This window comes from Anolis carolinensis, unplaced genomic scaffold (assembly GCF_035594765.1).
Source record: "Anolis carolinensis isolate JA03-04 unplaced genomic scaffold, rAnoCar3.1.pri scaffold_14, whole genome shotgun sequence".
Taxonomy (NCBI): Eukaryota; Metazoa; Chordata; class Lepidosauria; order Squamata; family Dactyloidae; genus Anolis; species Anolis carolinensis.
Window position 1 is genome coordinate 13,178,694 of NW_026943825.1, and position 19,249 is coordinate 13,197,942.

General features: G+C 43.3%; 3 protein-coding genes across 7 annotated transcripts in view; 2 read left to right on the top strand and 1 right to left on the bottom strand.

Annotated features, from left to right (window-relative positions):
* Nucleotides 1–8,927, top strand: part of pogz (pogo transposable element derived with ZNF domain) — a 71,162-nt gene extending 62,235 nt beyond the window's left edge. For all 4 annotated transcript variants that reach the window (XM_062965273.1, XM_062965272.1, XM_062965275.1 and 1 more), the window contains 4 exons: nt 2,427–2,486; nt 3,693–3,805; nt 5,901–5,928; nt 6,045–8,927. In XM_062965273.1, coding sequence (XP_062821343.1) covers nt 2,427–2,486; nt 3,693–3,805; nt 5,901–5,928; nt 6,045–7,656 — 1,813 coding nt within the window. In that variant the 3' untranslated portion in view covers nt 7,657–8,927. The remainder of the gene's footprint in view (nt 1–2,426; nt 2,487–3,692; nt 3,806–5,900; nt 5,929–6,044) is intronic.
* A 155-nt stretch (nt 8,928–9,082) lies between these two features.
* The window catches only part of cgn (cingulin), a 138,725-nt gene continuing 128,558 nt past the window's right edge, over nt 9,083–19,249 (top strand). For both annotated transcript variants that reach the window (XM_062965276.1, XM_062965281.1), the window contains exon 1: nt 9,083–10,906. The gene's annotated coding sequence lies outside the window, so the exon portion shown is untranslated. The remainder of the gene's footprint in view (nt 10,907–19,249) is intronic.
* On the bottom strand, nt 10,933–17,683 carry psmb4 (proteasome 20S subunit beta 4). Its single transcript, XM_062965297.1, has 7 exons — nt 17,504–17,683; nt 14,616–14,822; nt 13,646–13,792; nt 13,395–13,476; nt 13,150–13,266; nt 12,563–12,651; nt 10,933–11,068 (listed from the first exon to the last, which is right to left on the bottom strand). Exons 1-7 carry the CDS (start codon nt 17,629–17,631, stop codon nt 11,056–11,058), a joined length of 783 nt encoding a protein of 260 aa, XP_062821367.1. The 5' UTR covers nt 17,632–17,683; the 3' UTR covers nt 10,933–11,055.

Sequence of the window (19,249 nt, forward strand, 5' to 3'; positions counted from 1 at the left end):
ATTTCCATCCCAAGTTGCTCTCTCATGAATTTGCAGCACTTTATCAGCTACATCGTGTTTACAAAAAAAATCACATGGTGCACTTTACCCAGTCTGTTTTTATAACCTTTCTGTGTTTAAATAATGTTTTATTAAGTTTGCTATTTTATCTTTATATGTTAATGTTTAAATTTTATCATTGTGCATGTCCTTTCTCCATTTGATGTGTTTTATATTGTTACTGTTTTTATCTGGGCTTGGCCCCATGTAAGCTGCCCCGAGTCCCTTTGGGGAGATGGAGGCAGGGTATAAAAATAAAGTTGTTATTATTATTATGATTATGTATTATGCATGCCAGAGTGAAGAAGTGGGGGCCAGGAAGATATCATTCCACCGTGTCTCTTATGTCATTATAACATTATAATAATATATAATACTAATATTATTCTATACTGATAATATAATATATTGTACTAGCTGTACCCAGCCACGCGTTGCTGTGGCAAAGTATAATGGTATGGGAAATAAAGTATTGAGGAATTAGTGGTAGTTAAGGTAAAGGGTAAAGGTTTTCTCCTGACATTAAGTCCATTATAAATGGGTTATATAGCTGTGTGGAAAGGCCTTGAATCTACACTGCCATATAATCCAGTTAAAATAAGATAATCTGTATTTTATAGGCAGTGTGGAAGAGGCCTAAGTGAGGCCTAACTCTGCTTGTCCCTGGGCTGAGTGGGTTGCTAGGAGACGAAGTGGGTGGAGCTTAGCCTCCTAACTGGCAGCAATTGGATAAAAACAATTATTTCTCTCCCTTTAATTAGGACTTTATTTTTCTTTTCTTTTTGTTGTATGAACGTAGAGGCATGGATGAGGGGTTGTGCTGCCAAGTTTAGTGTTTCTGGGATGTGTAGTTTTGTTGTTTTGTCCTAGGCTGAAATTTCATTACCCTTTTATATATATAGATATACATATAATATTGGTAATATTGTAATGTAATACAATATAATAATAATACAGTGCTATAATTGTATATTAAATATTACATGTAATATTACTAATAATATTACAGTCTAGCGGTACAGTACAATATAGTAATACAGTGTTTCCTCACTACTTCGCGGTTCACTTTTTGCGGATTTGCTCTTTTGTGGTTTTTCAATAAACTCTAAAAGAATATTATAAATCATAAAAAATTTACAATTTACAGCCTAAGGAAGGGAGGAAAGAGAAATCAAAGGGAGAAAAAGGAGCCCAAGCAGCAATGGGAGGACAAGGAGGCAATTTATCAACACATGATTGGTTGATAAAGACTTAAAATAGTGTATAACTACTAAAATAATGTATAAATATTAAGATAAATATAGTGTCCCTACTTTGCGGATTTTCACTTATTGCGGGTGGTCCTGGAACGTAACCCCCGTGATAAGTAAGGGAACACTGTATATGGCCTTTCAGCCTGGCTTTTTTTGACCTGGGGGAATCCTTTGTTGGGAGGTGTTGGATGACTGTTTCTGGTGCCTGTGTCTGGCCACGCGTTGCTGTGGCAAAGTATGGTGGTATGGGAAATAAAAGTATTGAGGAATTGTTGGTAGTTAAGGTAAAGGGTAAAGATTTTCCCCTGACATTAAATCCAGTCGTGTCTGACTCTGGGGGTTGGTGCTCATCTCCATTGCTAAGCCGAAGAGCTGGCGTTGTCCGTAGACTCCTCCAAGGTCATGTGGCATGACTGCATGGAGCGCCCTTACCTTCCGGCCGGAGCGGTACCTATTGATCTACTCACGTTGGCATGTTTTCGAACTGCTAGGTTGTCAGAAGCTGGAGCTAACAGCGGGCGCTCACTCCGCTCCTGGGATTTGAACCTGGGACCTTTCGGTCTGCAAGTTCAGCAGCTCAGTGCTTTAACACACTTCACCACCGGGGCTCCTGCTATATAATCAAGTTAAAATCTGATAATCTGTATTTTACAGGCAGTGTGGAAGAGGCCTAGGTGAGGCCTAACTCTGCCTGTCCCCTGGGCTGAGTGGGTTGCTAAGAAACCAAGTGGGCGGAGCTTAGCCTTCTAAGTGGCAGCAATTGGATAAAAACAATTATTCCTCTCCCTCTATTAGGACTTTATTTTTCTTTTCTTTTTGTTGTATGAACGTAGAGGCATGGATGAGGGGTTGTGTTGTCAATTTCCGAGGTTGTGGGGTGTTTAGTTTTGTTGTTTTGTCCTAGGCCAAAATTTCATTACCCTTTTATATATATAGATTGTTGTAAGCCTTGCTGAGTCATCTTTGGGGTGAGAAGGACGGGATATAAATGTTGCTAATCAATCAATCAATAAATAATGTCACAGGGGACCAGAAAGCTCACCACCTGCTCAGAAGCAATGCTGGGCTGATGATTTTATTTTGGAACCAGCTGTAACTGTACTTCCTCATCTGCCTTTGTCCTTTTTTTAACAGCAACCACGTTCCTCGTAAGAGTCCGAAATACTTGGCCTTGTTCAAAAACTACACCGCATGGTAAGGGAAAATACCTTCCTTTGTTTACCTTTTTGTTAAATCCTATCTGAGACCCGGACATGAATCGATTTTGCTTTGATGGGTGGAGAAAGGTCTTTCACACGAGATTCTCAGCCCCTTCTGAAACCTCCCTGTCTTTGCTGTGCTTTATGCCTTCCAATCAGCCCTGTTGACGGTTTTCTTAGCAAGATTTGTTCAGAGGCAGGTTTGCTACAGCCTTTTTCCCGAGGCTGAGATAATACAATCATAGGAGGCATTCTGAAATAGATACACTTCCTGGAAGCAAAACCTTTAGAGTGTCATTCTTTCTTTTTTCTTTTTCTTTTTTTAAAATAAATTTTTATTGGTATATATAATAATTAAGTAACAACGAAAGAGTGAGAACAGTGATTTTTGACAGAAAGTGAAGAGAGAGAGAAGAAGAGAATTAACACGTGAAAAAAATTATATATATATATATATATATATATATATATATATATATATATATATGATATAATAAAAAATTATAAAAATGACTTCCCTCTTCGCCTTTGCATTTCCCAATCTATATAAACAAAGGAGGGTGATACAAAAAAAAAAAAACCAGTATTGAATCAGCCTCTTTTTCTGTGATAGTAGGGACAAACCCTAAAAAAAAAAAGAAATGTTGTCCTTTATTATTGGCTTAGTCATTGATTCTTTGCTTTACAAAAAAAAACTTATGGAGAGAGGTACGAAAAAGTTTTTTCCTTCTGTTCTTTAACACTTATCCTTCAACTTCTTTTTTTTCAAGTTCTTCTACTTTAGTCCAGTCTGTATATCTTATCCGAGTCCCTGTATTTTTCTTTAATAAAAAAGTTCGTTTGTCCATATCCTTTATCTCTTTCACTTTTTGGAGCCACTCTTCCATATTCGGTGTTTCCTTTTGCTTCCATCTTTTGGCAAAACTAATTCTAGCGGCTGTTATTAAGTATGTAAATAGGATATCATCATTAGTATCTAAGTGAATATCCCGGTCCGTTATACCCAATAAATAGTACTCCGCTTTCCTAGGGAAATTTATTTTGAGTATTTGTTGACAAATTTTGTGGACCTTCTCCCAATATTTTTTTTGTTTCTTTACATGTCCACCACATATGGAAAAAACTTCCCTCTTGTTCCTCACTTTTCCAACAATTTTTTTGAGTATTCGTACATTCTTTCTTTTTTCCTTCCCTTTTCTAGTGGGGTACGGCTGGCCTGCTCTGCCTGTGTCTTTACGACGTCGGAAGGGGACGCAATGGCCAAACACCTTGTCTTCAACCCCTCGCACGAGTTCAGCAACGTAATCCTACGAGGTAAAGATGCGGATCAGCCACCGTGTGCAGGAGGTTGGCCAGAAACGATTGGCAAAACCGCTGAGATATTTTCTTATAATATCTTATCTATTATCTATTTTCTAGATAATATCTTATTGGCTTTTAAATGATGACCACAGAGGGCATTAGCCAGTGCCTAGGATATTTGGTAGGGAAGGGGGAGAGTTGGGGAGAATATTTAGTTTTATATATACTTGTAATCATACAAGTTCTTCATTGTATTTTAACTGATATTCGTGACACAAATATTTACTTATTTTTAATTTTTGTACAGTAGAGTCTCACTTATCCAAGCTAAACGGGCCGGCAGAAGCTTGGATAAGTGAATATCTTGGATAATAAGGAGGGATTAAGGAAAAGCCTATTAAACATCAAATTAGGTTATGATTTTACAAATTAAGCATCAAAACTTCATGTTATACAACAAATTTGACAGAAAAAGTAGTCCAATACGCAGTAATGTTATGTTGTAATTACTGTATTTATGAATTTAGCACCAAAATATCATGATATATTGAAAACATTGACTACAAAAATGGCTTGGATTAGCCCGAGGCTTGGATAAGTGAGACTCTATTGTATTACATATTTTTGTATTTAATTTTGTATTTTAAAATTTATTGGGCTGTGTCATGTTATTGTAAGCCGCCTTGAGTCCCTATGGGGAGAAAGACAGGGTAGAAATCTATATACACATAATAAAATTGAAAATATGTATATCTGTGTTGTAGCTGGGGTGTCCACTTCCACAGACAGGCTCCCACTTCCACAAACAGCTGTAGCTCCCACTAGACACCAACGGCCCTCCCTCCAATGACATTGCAGGTTATAGCGATCGCTGTGAACATGTCCAAGAGCCCTGCCAATGTCCTCCACAAACACCACACTGCCCACCACCCAAGTGAAGGCTTTTAGACGGGGACCGTTTCATCCTAGATTTTGTGTTTCCTCCACCACAGACATCCCAGTGTTCCTTTCTCTCTCCATTGGTGTACAATTTGCATAATCCCTCCCACTGCCTCTCCCATAACCCTTACCTACTCTTTTCTATGGCACACAGTAAACAGAGGAATTTATCCGCAACTGAACATATTGGAGAGAATTTACCTGGATTTATAGGCATTGTAGGAACTGGGATGTATAGTTCACCTTTAATCAATGAACACTCTGAACTCCATCAAAGATGGAATTGGACCAAACTTGGCACACAGAGCCCCCATGATGGGCAAAAAATACTCGAGGTTTTTGGGGGAAATTCACCTTGATTTGGGGGAGTTGTAGTTCAGCTACATCCAGAACATGTGATCCTGAACACCGATGGATCTGGGCCAAACTTGACACACAGACCTGATATACCGAAATTTGATTACTGGAGGGATTTGGGGGAATGGACCTTGATTTCTGGGAGTTCACCCACAACCAGAGAAACTGTGACTACCACCAATGATGAACCTGGACCAAACTTGGCACACAGAACCCCCATGACTCACTCAACCTACTGGAGGGGTTTAAAGGGACTGACTCGCCAGAGTGGGAGTTGTAGTTTACAGCCAAAGAGCACACTGAATCCCACCAATGATGCATCTAGAGCAAACTTGGCCAACATAACAAACTTTCAGTACTGAGAGAGTGTCGGGGTTAACCTACCATGATGTCAATTGTTTGTTTGTTTTTGGTTTGTTATTAGTTTTCTTAAAATACATCCATACATCAATACTTTCAATACTCTTATATTTCACACTTAATGTCAATTGGAAATCGATAACCTTATGCGTTTTGTACAATTACAAAATTGGCTTTTTCAAATAATCTGGGCAATGCTGGGTACCCAAGCTATTAATGTTAATAAATAATAATAAATACATTAGCATTGGGCTGGGGCTGGGGCTGGGTCCCCACTCGAGGCAAAGCTTCTTGGCTGCTGGACACCCAGTGGCTTTGTTCAGAATTGCAAAATACTGTTCTTGGGAACCATTTGCAGAGTGGCCTTGACTGCCTGATTGTGAAAAACTTAATATTGCATTTCTGGTATTTCCGGTATCCAACTTACCTTCTACTCTTTTTTTTTTCTTAGGAGGTCCTACTTGGGTTTCCCAATCAAGGTGAGCCTTTGCCAGTTTGCTATCTGGCATGTCTAATTCTTCACCCTTGTTTCTTTGTTTGTTTCTCTTTTTCACAAGATGAGAAACTCTTTCCCCCTTTTTTCTCTGCCTTTCAGGTCTGCTCAGTCTTTAGACCCAGACGCGAAGGCTCCAAGCTCCACATTCCCCCCAAGCAAAGCTGAGACTGTGAACGTTCCTTCTCCTCTGCCTCTCGAGGAGGAGAAGGTGGTTGAGGTGGTCGAGGAGACTCCCGAGAAGCTGCCCGAGGAGGATACCAAAAGACCCGCTGCTGCAGCCCTGCCGGAAGAGTGCTTGAACGTCGAGGAACCACCAGAAGAGGAGCTGCCGGCCAAAGAAGCCCCTGAAGCAGCCAGCAAAAAAGAGCAGCTCTCGGTCAAGAAGCTCCGGGTAGTTCTGTTTGCTCTGTGCTGTAACACGGAACAGGCGGCCGAACACTTCAAGAACCCCCCTCGGCGGATCCGGCGCTGGCTGCGGCGGTTCCAGGCCTTCCAGGAAGAGAACGTGGCCTCTCTCTCGGAAGGCAAGTACCTGGGCTTGGAGGCCGAGGAGAAGCTGGCTGAGTGGGTCCTGACCCAGCGGGAACAGCAGCTGCCAGTCAACGAGGAGAGCCTCTTCCAGAAGGCCACCAAGATCGGGCGCTCGCTGGAGGGCGGCTTCAAGATCTCCTACGAGTGGGCAGTCCGCTTCATGCTCCGGCACAACCTCAGCACGCACAACCGCCGCGCGGTGGCCCATCCGCTACCTAAAGACCTGGAGGAGAGCGCCAGCAGCTTCATCGAATTCGTCCAGCGGCAGATCCACACCCAGGACCTTCCCCTCTCCATGATCGCCGCCGTTGACGAGATCTCCTTCTTCCTGGACGCGGAGATTCTGGGCAGTGACGACCGGAAGGAGAACGCCCTGCAGACGGTGGGTGCGGGAGAGCCCTGGTGCGATGTGGTCCTGGCCGTCCTGGCCGACGGGAGCGTCCTGCCCGCTTTGGTCTTCTCCCGGGGCCGGGCGGTGGTGCAGCAAACGGCCAGCGTGCCAGAGGGCATCCTCTTAGAAGTGAAGGAAGGCGGCTACAGCGACGACGACCTCATGGAAGCCTGGGCCACCATGGTGTGGCAGAAGCATGTAGAGAGCCAAAACAGCAAGGGCATGCTGGTGCTGGACTGTCACCGGACTCACCTCTCGGAGGAGGTCCTCTCCCTGCTGAGTACCTCCGGCACCCTTCCGGCCGTGGTCCCGGCCGGCTGCAGCTCCAAAATCCAGCCCCTGGACGTTTGCATCAAACGGACCGTGAAAAACTTTGTGCACAAGAAGTGGAGGGAGCAGGCCAAGGAGATGGCCGACACCGCTTGCGACTCGGACATCCTGCTCCAGCTGGTCCTGTGCTGGCTAGCCGAGGCCCTCGAGCTCATCGGCGACTGCCCCGAACTGGTGCAGCAGTCCTTCCTCGTTGCCAGCGTCCTGCCGGGGCCCGACGGCACGGCCAACAGCCCCGGGCGCAACGCCGACATGCAGGAGGAGCTCATTGCCTCCCTGGAGGAGCAGCTCAAGCTCGGGCAGGAGCTCCAAGACGAGGAGGAGGGCGACTCCAACGAGGGGCCCCCGGCCGAGGACGGCGCCAACCCCGAGATCCTGCACCAGCTCTTCGAGGGGGAGAGCGAGACCGAATCCTTCTACGGCTTCGAGGACGCCGACTTGGAACTCATGGACATCTGAGCCCTTCCGGAGAGGGAGTCAGAGAGAGCGGAGTCGGCCTTCCACTCTCCGTTTTTATTTCTTTTTTCAAAAATCATTGTTGGATGAGACCATTTTCACCTCCCTGTGGATATGTGGGTATAGGAGATTCGTAGGTGGACATGCAGACTAATAGCCATTTCCGATCTTAATTTTTTTTCTTCTGTGCTTTGTTTTCTTTCTGGTGGTTTTTCCCCTGCCACCACCTTTATCTCCGATCACTGTGTTGATATTTTCCGAGGATATCTTGTGGGTGAATTTTTTGTTTCCTTTACCTCGCTGTATTATAGTTTCTGGGGATTTTATTTTATTTTTGTTGGCGTTGTTTTGTTTTATATTGTGCAAAATGGGTTTTTTAAATTCTCCGACGTCATCATTTTTTAAAAAAGGCAAGGAAGGAACCAGTGTGTAGCTAACAAAATCTCTTTTTGATTTGTGGAACAAAATATTTTTCCCCCCCTTGGATCTAGAATCATAGTTTTCTGGCACAGTAAACCCGCCCACTTTTTAAAAAGTCTGAATGATGACCTTGTGACAGATTCAAGAGTCACGCATTGAAAAATTAAAAAGGAAAGATAACGGTCATTGAAGCCCACCAGCAAACGGAAATTGGGACAAAGTAGTGCTGTTACTTTAAAGAAGGGTTGACCCAAGAGGCTGCTTCGAGGAAAGTTATTTAGACTGTGAGACAATTGAGGTGCCTCTTTTTGGGGCATTCCTTGGAACGGCTGGGAGAAACTGGCATCTTTTCTTGGTTGTGAACGTGGATTTTCTTATGGACTGATGACTTCACCCTTTTTAAAAAAACACTGTTATCCCTAGCTTTCTCCGGCAGCCTCAAGATGACACTATGTTTCCCCCAAATCGAGGGCTCCGGTCCAAATGAAAACGTGAGAGGCACAAAAAAAAACTAGGGTCCTATCTCCTTTTTCACTGCCAGCTTACAGAGACAAAAAAATGACATTTTTTCTACAGTTTGCATGTTTGAAGTTTTTTTTTTTTCTAAAAAAAAATGGTAACGTATTATGGTCTAAAATGATGACGTGAAAAAGGCAACGCGGGGACCTGCTTCTCCTCTTCCCCGGCACCGTTTCCGTTCTTTCCGTTGGGAGGCTTCTCGGGGCCTCTTTCTCTCCCTTTGAAGCCACCCCGAAGCCAACCAGGATAAAGGGTGGCCTGGCCTGTAAATGGTTCGTCTTCAGAGTGTACATAATGTGGAACATTGAATAAAGCCAGGGAAATGGATTTATAAACACGCGTTTTTCTTGGCAGAAGGAAGAGCCTCGAACTGCATTCTCTCCTCTTTGTAAACACGGCACATTGTTGCTGACTGATTGTGTGTAAATGTTTAGGTGGCGTTCAGAAACCTTTTGAGTGTTGCCAAATGTTTCGGGAACCCCAACATTGAGCACAGGGGACCTGTTTGGGGTCAGAACCCATAGTTTTAAGGCCAAAGAGTATTTAAGCAAACGAGCCATTCGAAGTGTGATAGAACCACTTTTCATCTTGGTCACCTTTAAGTCACCCTTGAAAACTCGGAAGCTATATTGGCTCCATTTTTGTGTGCCCTAAACACACTTCCTTCAGAAGAAAGGGAGGCATGTTCATCACACTGCTATTTTAGATCCAAGAGTTTTTTGTAGCTCCCTTGATGTCCCCAGTGGCGCAGCATGTTAAAGCGCTGAGCTGCTGAACTTACGGACTGAAAGATCACAGGTTTGAATCCAGGGAGCGGAGTGAGCGCCGGTTGTTAGCCCCAGCTTTTGCCAACCTAGCAGTTCGAAAACATGCAAATATGAGTAGATCAATAGGTACTGCTCCGGCGGGAAGGTAACAATGCTCCATGCAGCCATGCCGGCCCCATGATCTTGGAGGCATCTACGGACAACGCCGGCTCTTAGGCTTAGAAATGGAGATGAGCACCAACCCCCAGAGTCGGACATGGCTGGACTTAACGTTTACCTTTACCTGATGTCAAAATGGTTCCAAATGTGGCACAAAGAGGTGCGTTTAGAGGCAGCCAGCCAAAGTACTGGGATGGGTGGGTACATGGTCCATACGCCATTGCTTTAAGTGCCATTTTCAGTCTTTTTTGTAGAAAGAAAAAGCGGGGTATAAACAAACATAATAATGTGTTGTCGAAGGCTTTCATGGCTGGAATCACTGGGTTGCTGTGAGTTTTACAGACTGTATGGCCATGTTCCAGAAGCATTCTCTTTTGACGCTTCGCCCACATCTATGGCAGGCATCCTCAGAAGTTGTGAGGTCTGTTGGAAACTAGGCAAGTGGGGTTTATATACAGTAGAGTCTCACTTATCCAACATAAATGGGCCAGCAGAACGTTGGATAAGCGAATGTGTTGGATAATGTGTTGGCCTTTTACCCTAGCACTCAAGACCTGGCTCTTTACTAGAGCTTTTAATCTATGTTAATTTTATCAATATTTGTATGTATGTATTTTTATCCTTTACAATTTTATCTTGTAAATCGCCTAGAGCATCGTGGATGGAGGGCGATTAATAAGTAATTAAATGATGATGATGATAAGGAGGGATTAAGGAAAAGCCTATTACACATCAAATTAGGTTATGATTTTACAAATTAAGCACCAAAACATCATGTTATACAACAAATTTCACAGAAAAAGTAGTTCAATACTCAGTAATGCTTTGTAGTAATTACTGTATTTATGAATTTAACAGCAAAATATCACAATGTATTGAAAACATTTGACTACAAAAATGCATTGGATAATCCAGAACGTTGGATAAGCCAGTGTTGGATAAGTGAGACTCTACTGTACCTGTGGAATAATGCCCAGGGTGGGAGAAAGAACTCTTCTGTTGGAGGCAAGTGTGAATGTTGCAATTAATCACCTTGATTAGCATTGAATGGCCTTGCAGCTTCAAAGCCTGGCTGCTTCCTGCCTGGGGGAATTCTTTGTTGGGAGGTGTTAGCTGGCCCTGGTTCATTCATGTTTGGAATTCCTCCTGGACACAGCATATTATTTGAGAGCATAGAAATGCTGGACCACTCTAACCACCGCCATGTCAGACTAAAGCCATTCTCACTTTCTAATCAGTCTCTCCACAGGAACATCAGGTGAATAAATGGATAGAATAGCTCTTGAAATGGTGTAAAGTCTCACAGTAGCAGTTTTAACAAAACTCAAGACCAGGCTTTCCATTGAAAAACAAATCCTTATAGAAAACGCCAACCAAAGTTTTAAGTGGTAAGTACAATGAATCCACAAGAGAGTAATATTCTTGTTTTGTTTTATTGGGTTTACAAAAAAAAGTTTGGGGACCTGCTAATCCTTGGTATGAAAGGCTTGGGGTTTTATCTCAACAGAAACAAACGAAGCTGGAACGATCTTCAGTTTCACTCAAAGCCACTAGGAAAAAAGAAGGGAAAATGGATCAGATTGGCACAAATCTAATAAATAGTAGATATGCTATGTACTATATAGATATCCTATGTTTACAAGGATGGAAAATAAGTTGGGTTTCATTCGTTGACACACTGATGTGAAGGATAGGAGTATGGGACTATGGCCTTGAGTGTAGATCAGTGGTTCTCTACCTTCTTAATGCCGCAACCCCTTAATACAGTTCCTCATATTGTGGTGACCCCCAACCATATTTTTTTTGTTGCCATTTCATAACGATAATTTGGCTACTGTTATGAATCATAATGTAAATATATGATATGCAGGGTGTATTTTCATTCACTAGGCCAAATTTGGCACAAATACTCGATACGCCCAAATTTGAATACCGGTGGGGTTGGGGGAATGATTTTGTCATTTGGGAGTTGTAGTTGCTGGGATTTATAGTTCACCTACAATCAAAGAGCATTCTGCACTCCACCAATGATGGAACTGAACCAAACTTGGCACACAGAACTCCCATGACCAACATAAAATATTGGAAGGATTTGGTGGGCATTGAACTTGAGTTTGGGAGTTGTAGTTCACCTACATCCAGAGTGGACTCAAACAATAATGGATCTGGTCCAAACTTGGCATGAAGACTCAATATGCTCACATTTGAACAATGGTGGAGTTTGGGGAAAATAGACCTTGACATTTGGGAGTTGTAGGTTCTGAGATTTATAAATGAACTACAATCAAAGAGCCCCTTGAACTCCACTAACAATATAATTGGGACAAACTTCCCACACAGAACCCCCATGACCAACAGAAAATACTGGTCTTTGGCGACCCCTCCAACCCCTAGGTTGAGAAACTCTGGTGTAGATGCAAATATCTGCACGAAAGTATCAATACATTCTTCCCTGTTACTACTGAAAAGCCCCTGATGCTTTTTTCTCATGCTTGGCAGTCTCAGAGAAACATCTGACTGTGCGCCCATAAAAGGAATTACAGCAGCATTGAGGACAACACTGATGTCACTCCTTCACATCTGGTTAAAGGGACGGAGCCAGGCTTTCCTTTGAGCCACCTCTTTTCTGCAATAATACCTGGGCAGGGTGGTGTCAAGGCTTTATACCATTAAGCCTTGTGACTTGAAGGTTGGGTTGCTGACCTAAAGGCTGCCTGGTTTGAATCCAACCCGGGGGGAGAGTGGATGAGCTCCCTCTATCAGCTCCAGCTCCATGCAGGGACACGAGAGAAGCCTCCCACATGGATGATAAAAACATCCGGGCGTCCCCTGGGCAACGTCCTTGCAGACGGCCAATTGTCTCACACCAAAAGCGACTTGCAGTTTCTCAAGTCGTTCCTGACACACACAAAACACTAACTTGAAGCTCTGTGTCTGAATGACTATGCAATGGCACTTAGCAGGGTGGAATCGTGGGGGCAAAGAAATGCCTTTTCTTGGCAAACAGTTTATTTCAAAACAGGGCTCAAATGTTTCCAACTTACCTGACCAGGTGTGCAATGTCCCAATTCGTGTCCAAGGAGAGAGGCCCCTCCACTTCCACACCTTTCTCCGTGACGGTTGTGATTTCGTACTGAAAGAGGAGAGGAAAAGTTACTCGGAACCTGTAATCCTTAAGCCAGTTACTGCCAACTGAGTGCAGGGGGTCAAAGTGGCTTGGCATCCCCAAGTTCATTTTCCATGAATGTGTTGCAGCGTTAATTGATCAAAGCAAAAGCATCACTAGAACATCCAGTTGATATTTTGAGATATTGGGGCAAGTCTTGAGTGCTCCAAGGGTATTAATCAGACTCGCATGGACATTAAAATGTCACAGTATTTTAAACAAACTTCAAAATTATATAAAGATTCACTGGGCACAACCAGCACTTTGAATTATGGATTGAGGTGACTTGGCAGACGGCAGAACTTGTAGTCGGCTCCATGGCAGAAGGGGGTTGGACTGGATGTCCCTTGGGGTCTGCACCAAATCTGTCAGGAGGGTTTTGATGGTGTTTTCCTGCCTGGCGGAATGGGACCCAACTGGATGGTCTCTTCCAACTGTGTCCCTAAAAACACGCTAGATACTTACTCGATTGAAGGAACGGGCATCTCGATAGTAAAGGATCTTCATGCAGCGCTCAATGAGGGCCCGGGCGTCTTCCTGGGTCAGGCTGGGCTTCTTTTCAATGGCGTCTCTCATTAGAGGCTGCAATGAGAAAACCAGGAGAGAGAGCTGAGTTGTGTAGCTAGGGAAATAAGACTGAGCTCAACGCCATGGGTTCTCCAATCACATCCCTTGCGCAGTCGCATCTCTCCTTGGCCCAGGAGGCTCACCTGCGCCACGTAGGAGCCGTATCCAGTTGCAAGTGAAGGAGCTTCATATGCCACGCCGAGCATATCGACATAACCTAGGAAACTGGAGAAGAAACAGTATCGCTCAGGCCAGGAGAAAACAAAATCCATCTCAAAAATGCAGTGCATTCGTAGGCCAAAAGTGCAAGACTGTGGACCGAGCCTTGTAGCTATCATATTGCCTGGAACGAATTATGTTTTGTCATCATTGCCCCTCTCTAGGGCCACCTTACCTTTCTCCACCAGCATAGCCACCAATCACCACGGTGTTCCAGAGAGGGTTCATCTTAGATCGACGGTTGTACATGGCCCGGGTGAGCCAGGAGTGGATGGCCTTGGGGCTGTAGCTGTGCCCATCGCCCAGAAGTTCCTCGTCAATCCTGGAGGACCCAAACTGACATTAGATTCACCAAATATGGCCCCTCAGAGCATTTATATTGACCATCAAACTGTTGCTCAAATGCCTTAATACATGTGATAAGACTTAAGCATCCAAAACCAGGCGGGTAGAAATATCCCTAAGGCTGTCTTATATGCTAAGCAGAGTCAAGCCTGGTTAGGGACATGGATGGGGGCCCACTAATGCATACTGTGGGCTGGGTTTCAGAAGAAGAAACTGGGAAAACCACCTCAGTACTCCTTGCCTGAGAAAACTGTCCAAAATTAAGTCAATAGTGACTTTAACATAGAGAATGTAGAAAAATGAGATGAACTTAATCTCCCAATATGAGAAGGCAAGCATAGCTCTCAGACGGACAAAGGGCCCCAAAAGATTCCACAGAAACATTAGGAAGATTCCGCCGAAACTCTAGAAAGATTCCACCTAAACATTAGGGAGGTTCTACATAAACATTAGGAAGATTCTGCTGAAACTTTAGGAAGAACTTCCTGATGTTAAGAGCTGTTCAGCATTGAGAAATGCTGCCTTGGAGACCAATGGGTCCCTTCCTTCTCTAGAGCTTTTTAAGTACATGGGTGAGCCAGGAGGTGGATGGCCATCTATCTGGGGGCTTTGATTGTGTCTTGGCAGAATGAGGTTAGCCTAGAAGGCCCTTGGGGTCCCTTCCAACTCAAGGATTCTACCCTGAAGGTATCAGACCCCCCCCCCCCCAAATCTCATTTTGGAATCTGAGCAGGGCCAGGCTAGTACAAGGATGGGAGCCCACCGGCGAATATTATACATTTTGCGGCTGTCCAACTTACACCATCTGCTCAACGACTTGCTTGAGATACTGGAAGTCGGCATAGTCACCGGAGGCTCCCAGGACAGTGGTGTCGTTGACCTTCATGATCCTGGAGATGTTGCGGAAGCGGGCGAGCGAGCCATAGGAGCCCAGCATGTCGGCTGCGATGATCACCCCGCCCTTGAACTTCACCCCCAGGACGGAGGTGCCGGTCACCATGGGGCTCCTTGGAGAGACAAGAGAGGCAGTCAAGACCTTCACCAACGCCTTGGGATGACGGAAACAGAAGGCCCGCAGATCACATTTGCAGATGGGACCAAATTGGGAAGGAGAGCCAATACCCCCAGAGGATCCAAAAGAACCTTACACTGTTATATTTATGCACATAGGATGGTGAGACCTGCGTGAAAACAATCCACAGGAAAGGGATCTAGGGGTGTTATTGGACCACAAGCCGAACATGAGCCAAAAGTGTGATACGGCAGCAAAAAAGGCCAATAGGAGAACAGTATTTAGGCTAGCTTTGAAATGGTTGAACAGAAGTTCTCAGAAGCTTAGGTGCTCTTAATGCTGTCACTCACAAACAGGAGCTTTTTTGTTGACTTCCAGGGTCAGAGAAGCAGATAGTGAAACCAGAAGAACGGCCTGCCTCATGGGAACAAGCTTGCTCCATCCATGTTCAACATTTACACAAATGACCAGACACTGCCAGAAGGGACAGCAGAGTTCCATCTGTGCTGATGATCGTGGCGTCACCTCCCAAGCTGAAGCTTGAGGTGCTTTTACTGCCTATTACAAGGAAAACCAGCTGATTCCTAATCCATCTAAAACAAAGATGTGTGCTTTTCTTCTTAAAAGACATGCATCTCGAGCTCTGGGGATTACCTGGGAAGGAATCCCACTGGAGCATTGCAACACACCAAAATGCCTGGGAGTCACCCTGGCTTACAACAAGCACTGCTCGACTATCAATCAAAAAGTGGGTGCTAGAAATATACAAAAGCAGACTGACACAACCTAGGGATCACAACCAGACATAGTGGAGACATCTGCCCATGCGCTTGGCTACTCTGCTGCTGAATACTCATGCTCAGTGTGGAATACATCTCACCACGTTGAAACAGTGGATGTGGCTCTTAATAAGACATGCCGCATTATCACAGGATGTCTACGCCCAACACCGCTGGAGAAATTATACTGTTTAACCGGTATTGCACCACCTGACATCCATCAGGAAGTAGCAGCTTGGAATGAAAGGACCAAGGCTTTGACATCTCTGGCCCATCCCCTGTTCGGGTATCCACTGTAAAGATGCAACCACCAAAGTCTCAGGGAGGAGACCTTTTACTTTTTTTTCCTTTCTTCTTATTCGCTTTAGATGATTCAGAATATATGCAACAGAGGCTTAGATGTTGGAAGAACAATAAGTGTATTCAGGCACAGAGCTTAGTGGTTACAATGTTGTTTCTCACGTAGAAGTATTCTTATTAACTGTTATAATACTAGAATGAGATGAGTCAAACTCTTTAAAGTGTCACTTCTTTTACCTAAAATAGTTAAAACGTCTTTCTCTGCTACTTTTAAACCGCAGTCACCCCTGTGATATGCTATCACAGATTCTCTGTGCATTACCAGGACACAGACTATATTAAATAAGTCTCCAAACTTATTTTAAACTGACTCAAATGAACAATTGAGTCTCCTTAATCCCATCAGCCTAGGATCAATCTTCCCTGTGCCTCATCAGAGCACAGACTGACTCTCCTTTTTAAACTCTGCACTTCTTCAACTAAATGGCAGTTGGCTCCGCCTACTTCTCCATGGCAACCAGCCTCTGAGTGCTGAGATGCAATAACTAATACAGTAGAGTCTCACTTATCCAACACTCGCTTATCCAACGTTCTGGATTATCCAAGGCATTTTTGTAGTCAATGTTTTCAATATATCGTGATATTTTGGTGCTAAATTCGTAAATACAGTATAACATTACTGCGTATTGAACTATTTTTTCTGTAAAATTTGTTGTATAACATGATGTTTTGGTGCTTAATTTGTAAAATCATAACCTAATTTGATGTTTAATAGGCTTTTCCTTAATGCCTCCTTATTATCCAACATATTCGCTTATCCAACATTCTGCCGGCCCGTTTATGTTGGATAAGTGAGACTCGACTGTACCCTTTTAAAACACAAACACACAATTAAACATAACATCTCTAAACCAAAAATTCGTACTTCATTACATCCACCAGCATGCCAACAACTTAACTCAAGAAACAGCTCCCGGGCTGTGACGCAGGCGGGAGAGCTTGCCAGCTGCAATTAACTGCAATGAATCACTCTGACCAGGATGTCATGAGTTCGAGGCCCGGCTCGGAGCCTATGTTTGTCTTTGTTCTACGTTAAAAAGGCATTGAATGTTTGTCTATATGTGTAATGTGATCCGCCCTGAGTCCCCTTCGGGGTGAGAAGGGTGGAATATAAATGCTGTAAATAAATAAAATAAAAAGAATAAGTTCTACAGAGATACTTGCAGGAACACCTCAGCAAGCAAGAGTCCAAAAGTGGCAGGCTCAAACCCGGAACCTCAATCAGTTACTACAATGCGACATTCAAAGGGACCAGTTTCTGATCAAAGGAAGTTTAGTACAATGCCAAGTTTTTTTGTTTCTGATTTTTTAAAAATGTCTTTGGATTGTTCAGAGCAGGCCTGGGCCTACTTGGGCCCTCCTGGTGTTTTGGACTTCAACTCCCACAATTCCTAACAGCCGGTAGGCTGTTAGGAATTGTGGGAGTTGAAGTCCAAAACACCAGGAGGGCCCAAGTAGGCCCAGGCCTGGTCTAGAGTGACGTCAGCGCTGTGACGTCACCAGCCCCCGTCCCAAGCTTTTGCTTCTCCCCACTCACAGCGTCCTGGAGACCCCTTCGGCCTGGGCTCCGGTCGTGATTCCGGGGCAAGGCGGCGAATAAAGCTCCCCTGGAGCGGGACCCGCGGCCCAAAACGGCCGGAGCGGCAGCATCGAAGGCAGCTCCATCTTTCCTCACGAAGCGGCAGCTTAGTCACTGAGCAGGAAGCCCTAGGTGCCTAGAACACCACTGAGCATGCGCGGCGCGGGGATTGTCCGCGGTGGGGATCCGTAACAGGAAGTTAGTGGAGCCGCCATGTTGTGGATCATCCTCGCGGCCATCTTGAAGGCTGCCAGGAAGGAAGCTGTTCAACTTTCTGTGGTCGCCATCTTGAGTGGGTCCCAAAAAGCATCCGCTCTAGGAGAAAACTTTCTCAAAGCATTGTTGACTCCAAAGACTCATGAGAGGGGAAAGGGGCGTGGCGAGAGGCAGAAGGGGCGTGGCCAAGAGCTAATGGCGGGAGATTTAAAACTTCACTAGGCTGAGGGTTAAGGGGATTGGGACAGGAAATAATAATAAATTAAGGTTAATAATAATAATGCGAAAATAAAAACATCAATAAAATATTAATAAATATAATAAAAAACAAAATATTAATAAATATAATAACAGATATAATAATGAACAATATAATAATAATAATAAAATTAATAACTGTAATATTATTTATTTATTAGCTACATTTATATGCTGCCCTTCTCACCCCGACGGGGACTCAGAGCGGCTTACAAATTAAATTTACATACAATATTATATTAGCATAGTACAATACTGGTAATAAATTACTATATTGTACTGTATCAATATATTGTAATATTATTAGTAATATTACATGTAATATATAATATATAATTAATAGACATCAGCACTTTTAATCTTGTACCCATTACTCTGGCCCGGCCCAGTTTTATTGTGTTTTAGCGTATTGTTTATTGCTTGTTGTTTATACTGTTTTAATTGTTTTTAATTTGCCTTTTGTTTTGTATTGTTATATTGTGTGTTGAGGCCTTGGCCTTTGTAAGCCGCATCGAGTCCTTCGGGAGATGCTAGCGGGGTACAAATAAAGTTTAATAATAATAATAATAATAATAATATACAGTAGAGTCTCACTTATCTGAGACTCGCTTATCCAAGGTTCTGGATTATCCAATGCATTTTTGTAGTCAATGTTTTCAATGTAGTAGAGTCTTGCTTATCCAATGTAAACGGGCTGGCAGAATGTTGGATAAGCAAATATGTTGGATAATAAAGAGAGATTAAGGAAAAGCCTATTACACATCAAATTAGGTTATGATTTTACAAATGAAGCACCAAAACATCATGTTATACAACAAATTTGACAGAAAAAGTAGTTCAATACGCAGTAATGCTATGTAGTAATTGCTGTATTTATGAATTTGGCACAAAAATATCACGATATATTGAAAACATTGACTACAAAAATGCCTTGGATAATCCAGAACGTTGGATAAGCGAGTGTTGGATAAGTGAGACTCTACTGTATTAATAAAATAATAGATGTAATATTTATTTATTTATTTGCTACATTTATATCCCGCTCTTCTCACCCCGAAGGGGACTCAGAGCAGCTTACAAATCAAATCAATATATTTTTAGCATATCACAATATAAGCATTAAATTACTATATTGTACTATATCATTATATGGTAATACTATTAGTAATATTACATTTAATATATAATATGAACAATATAATAACAATAAACAATAAAATTAATAAATGT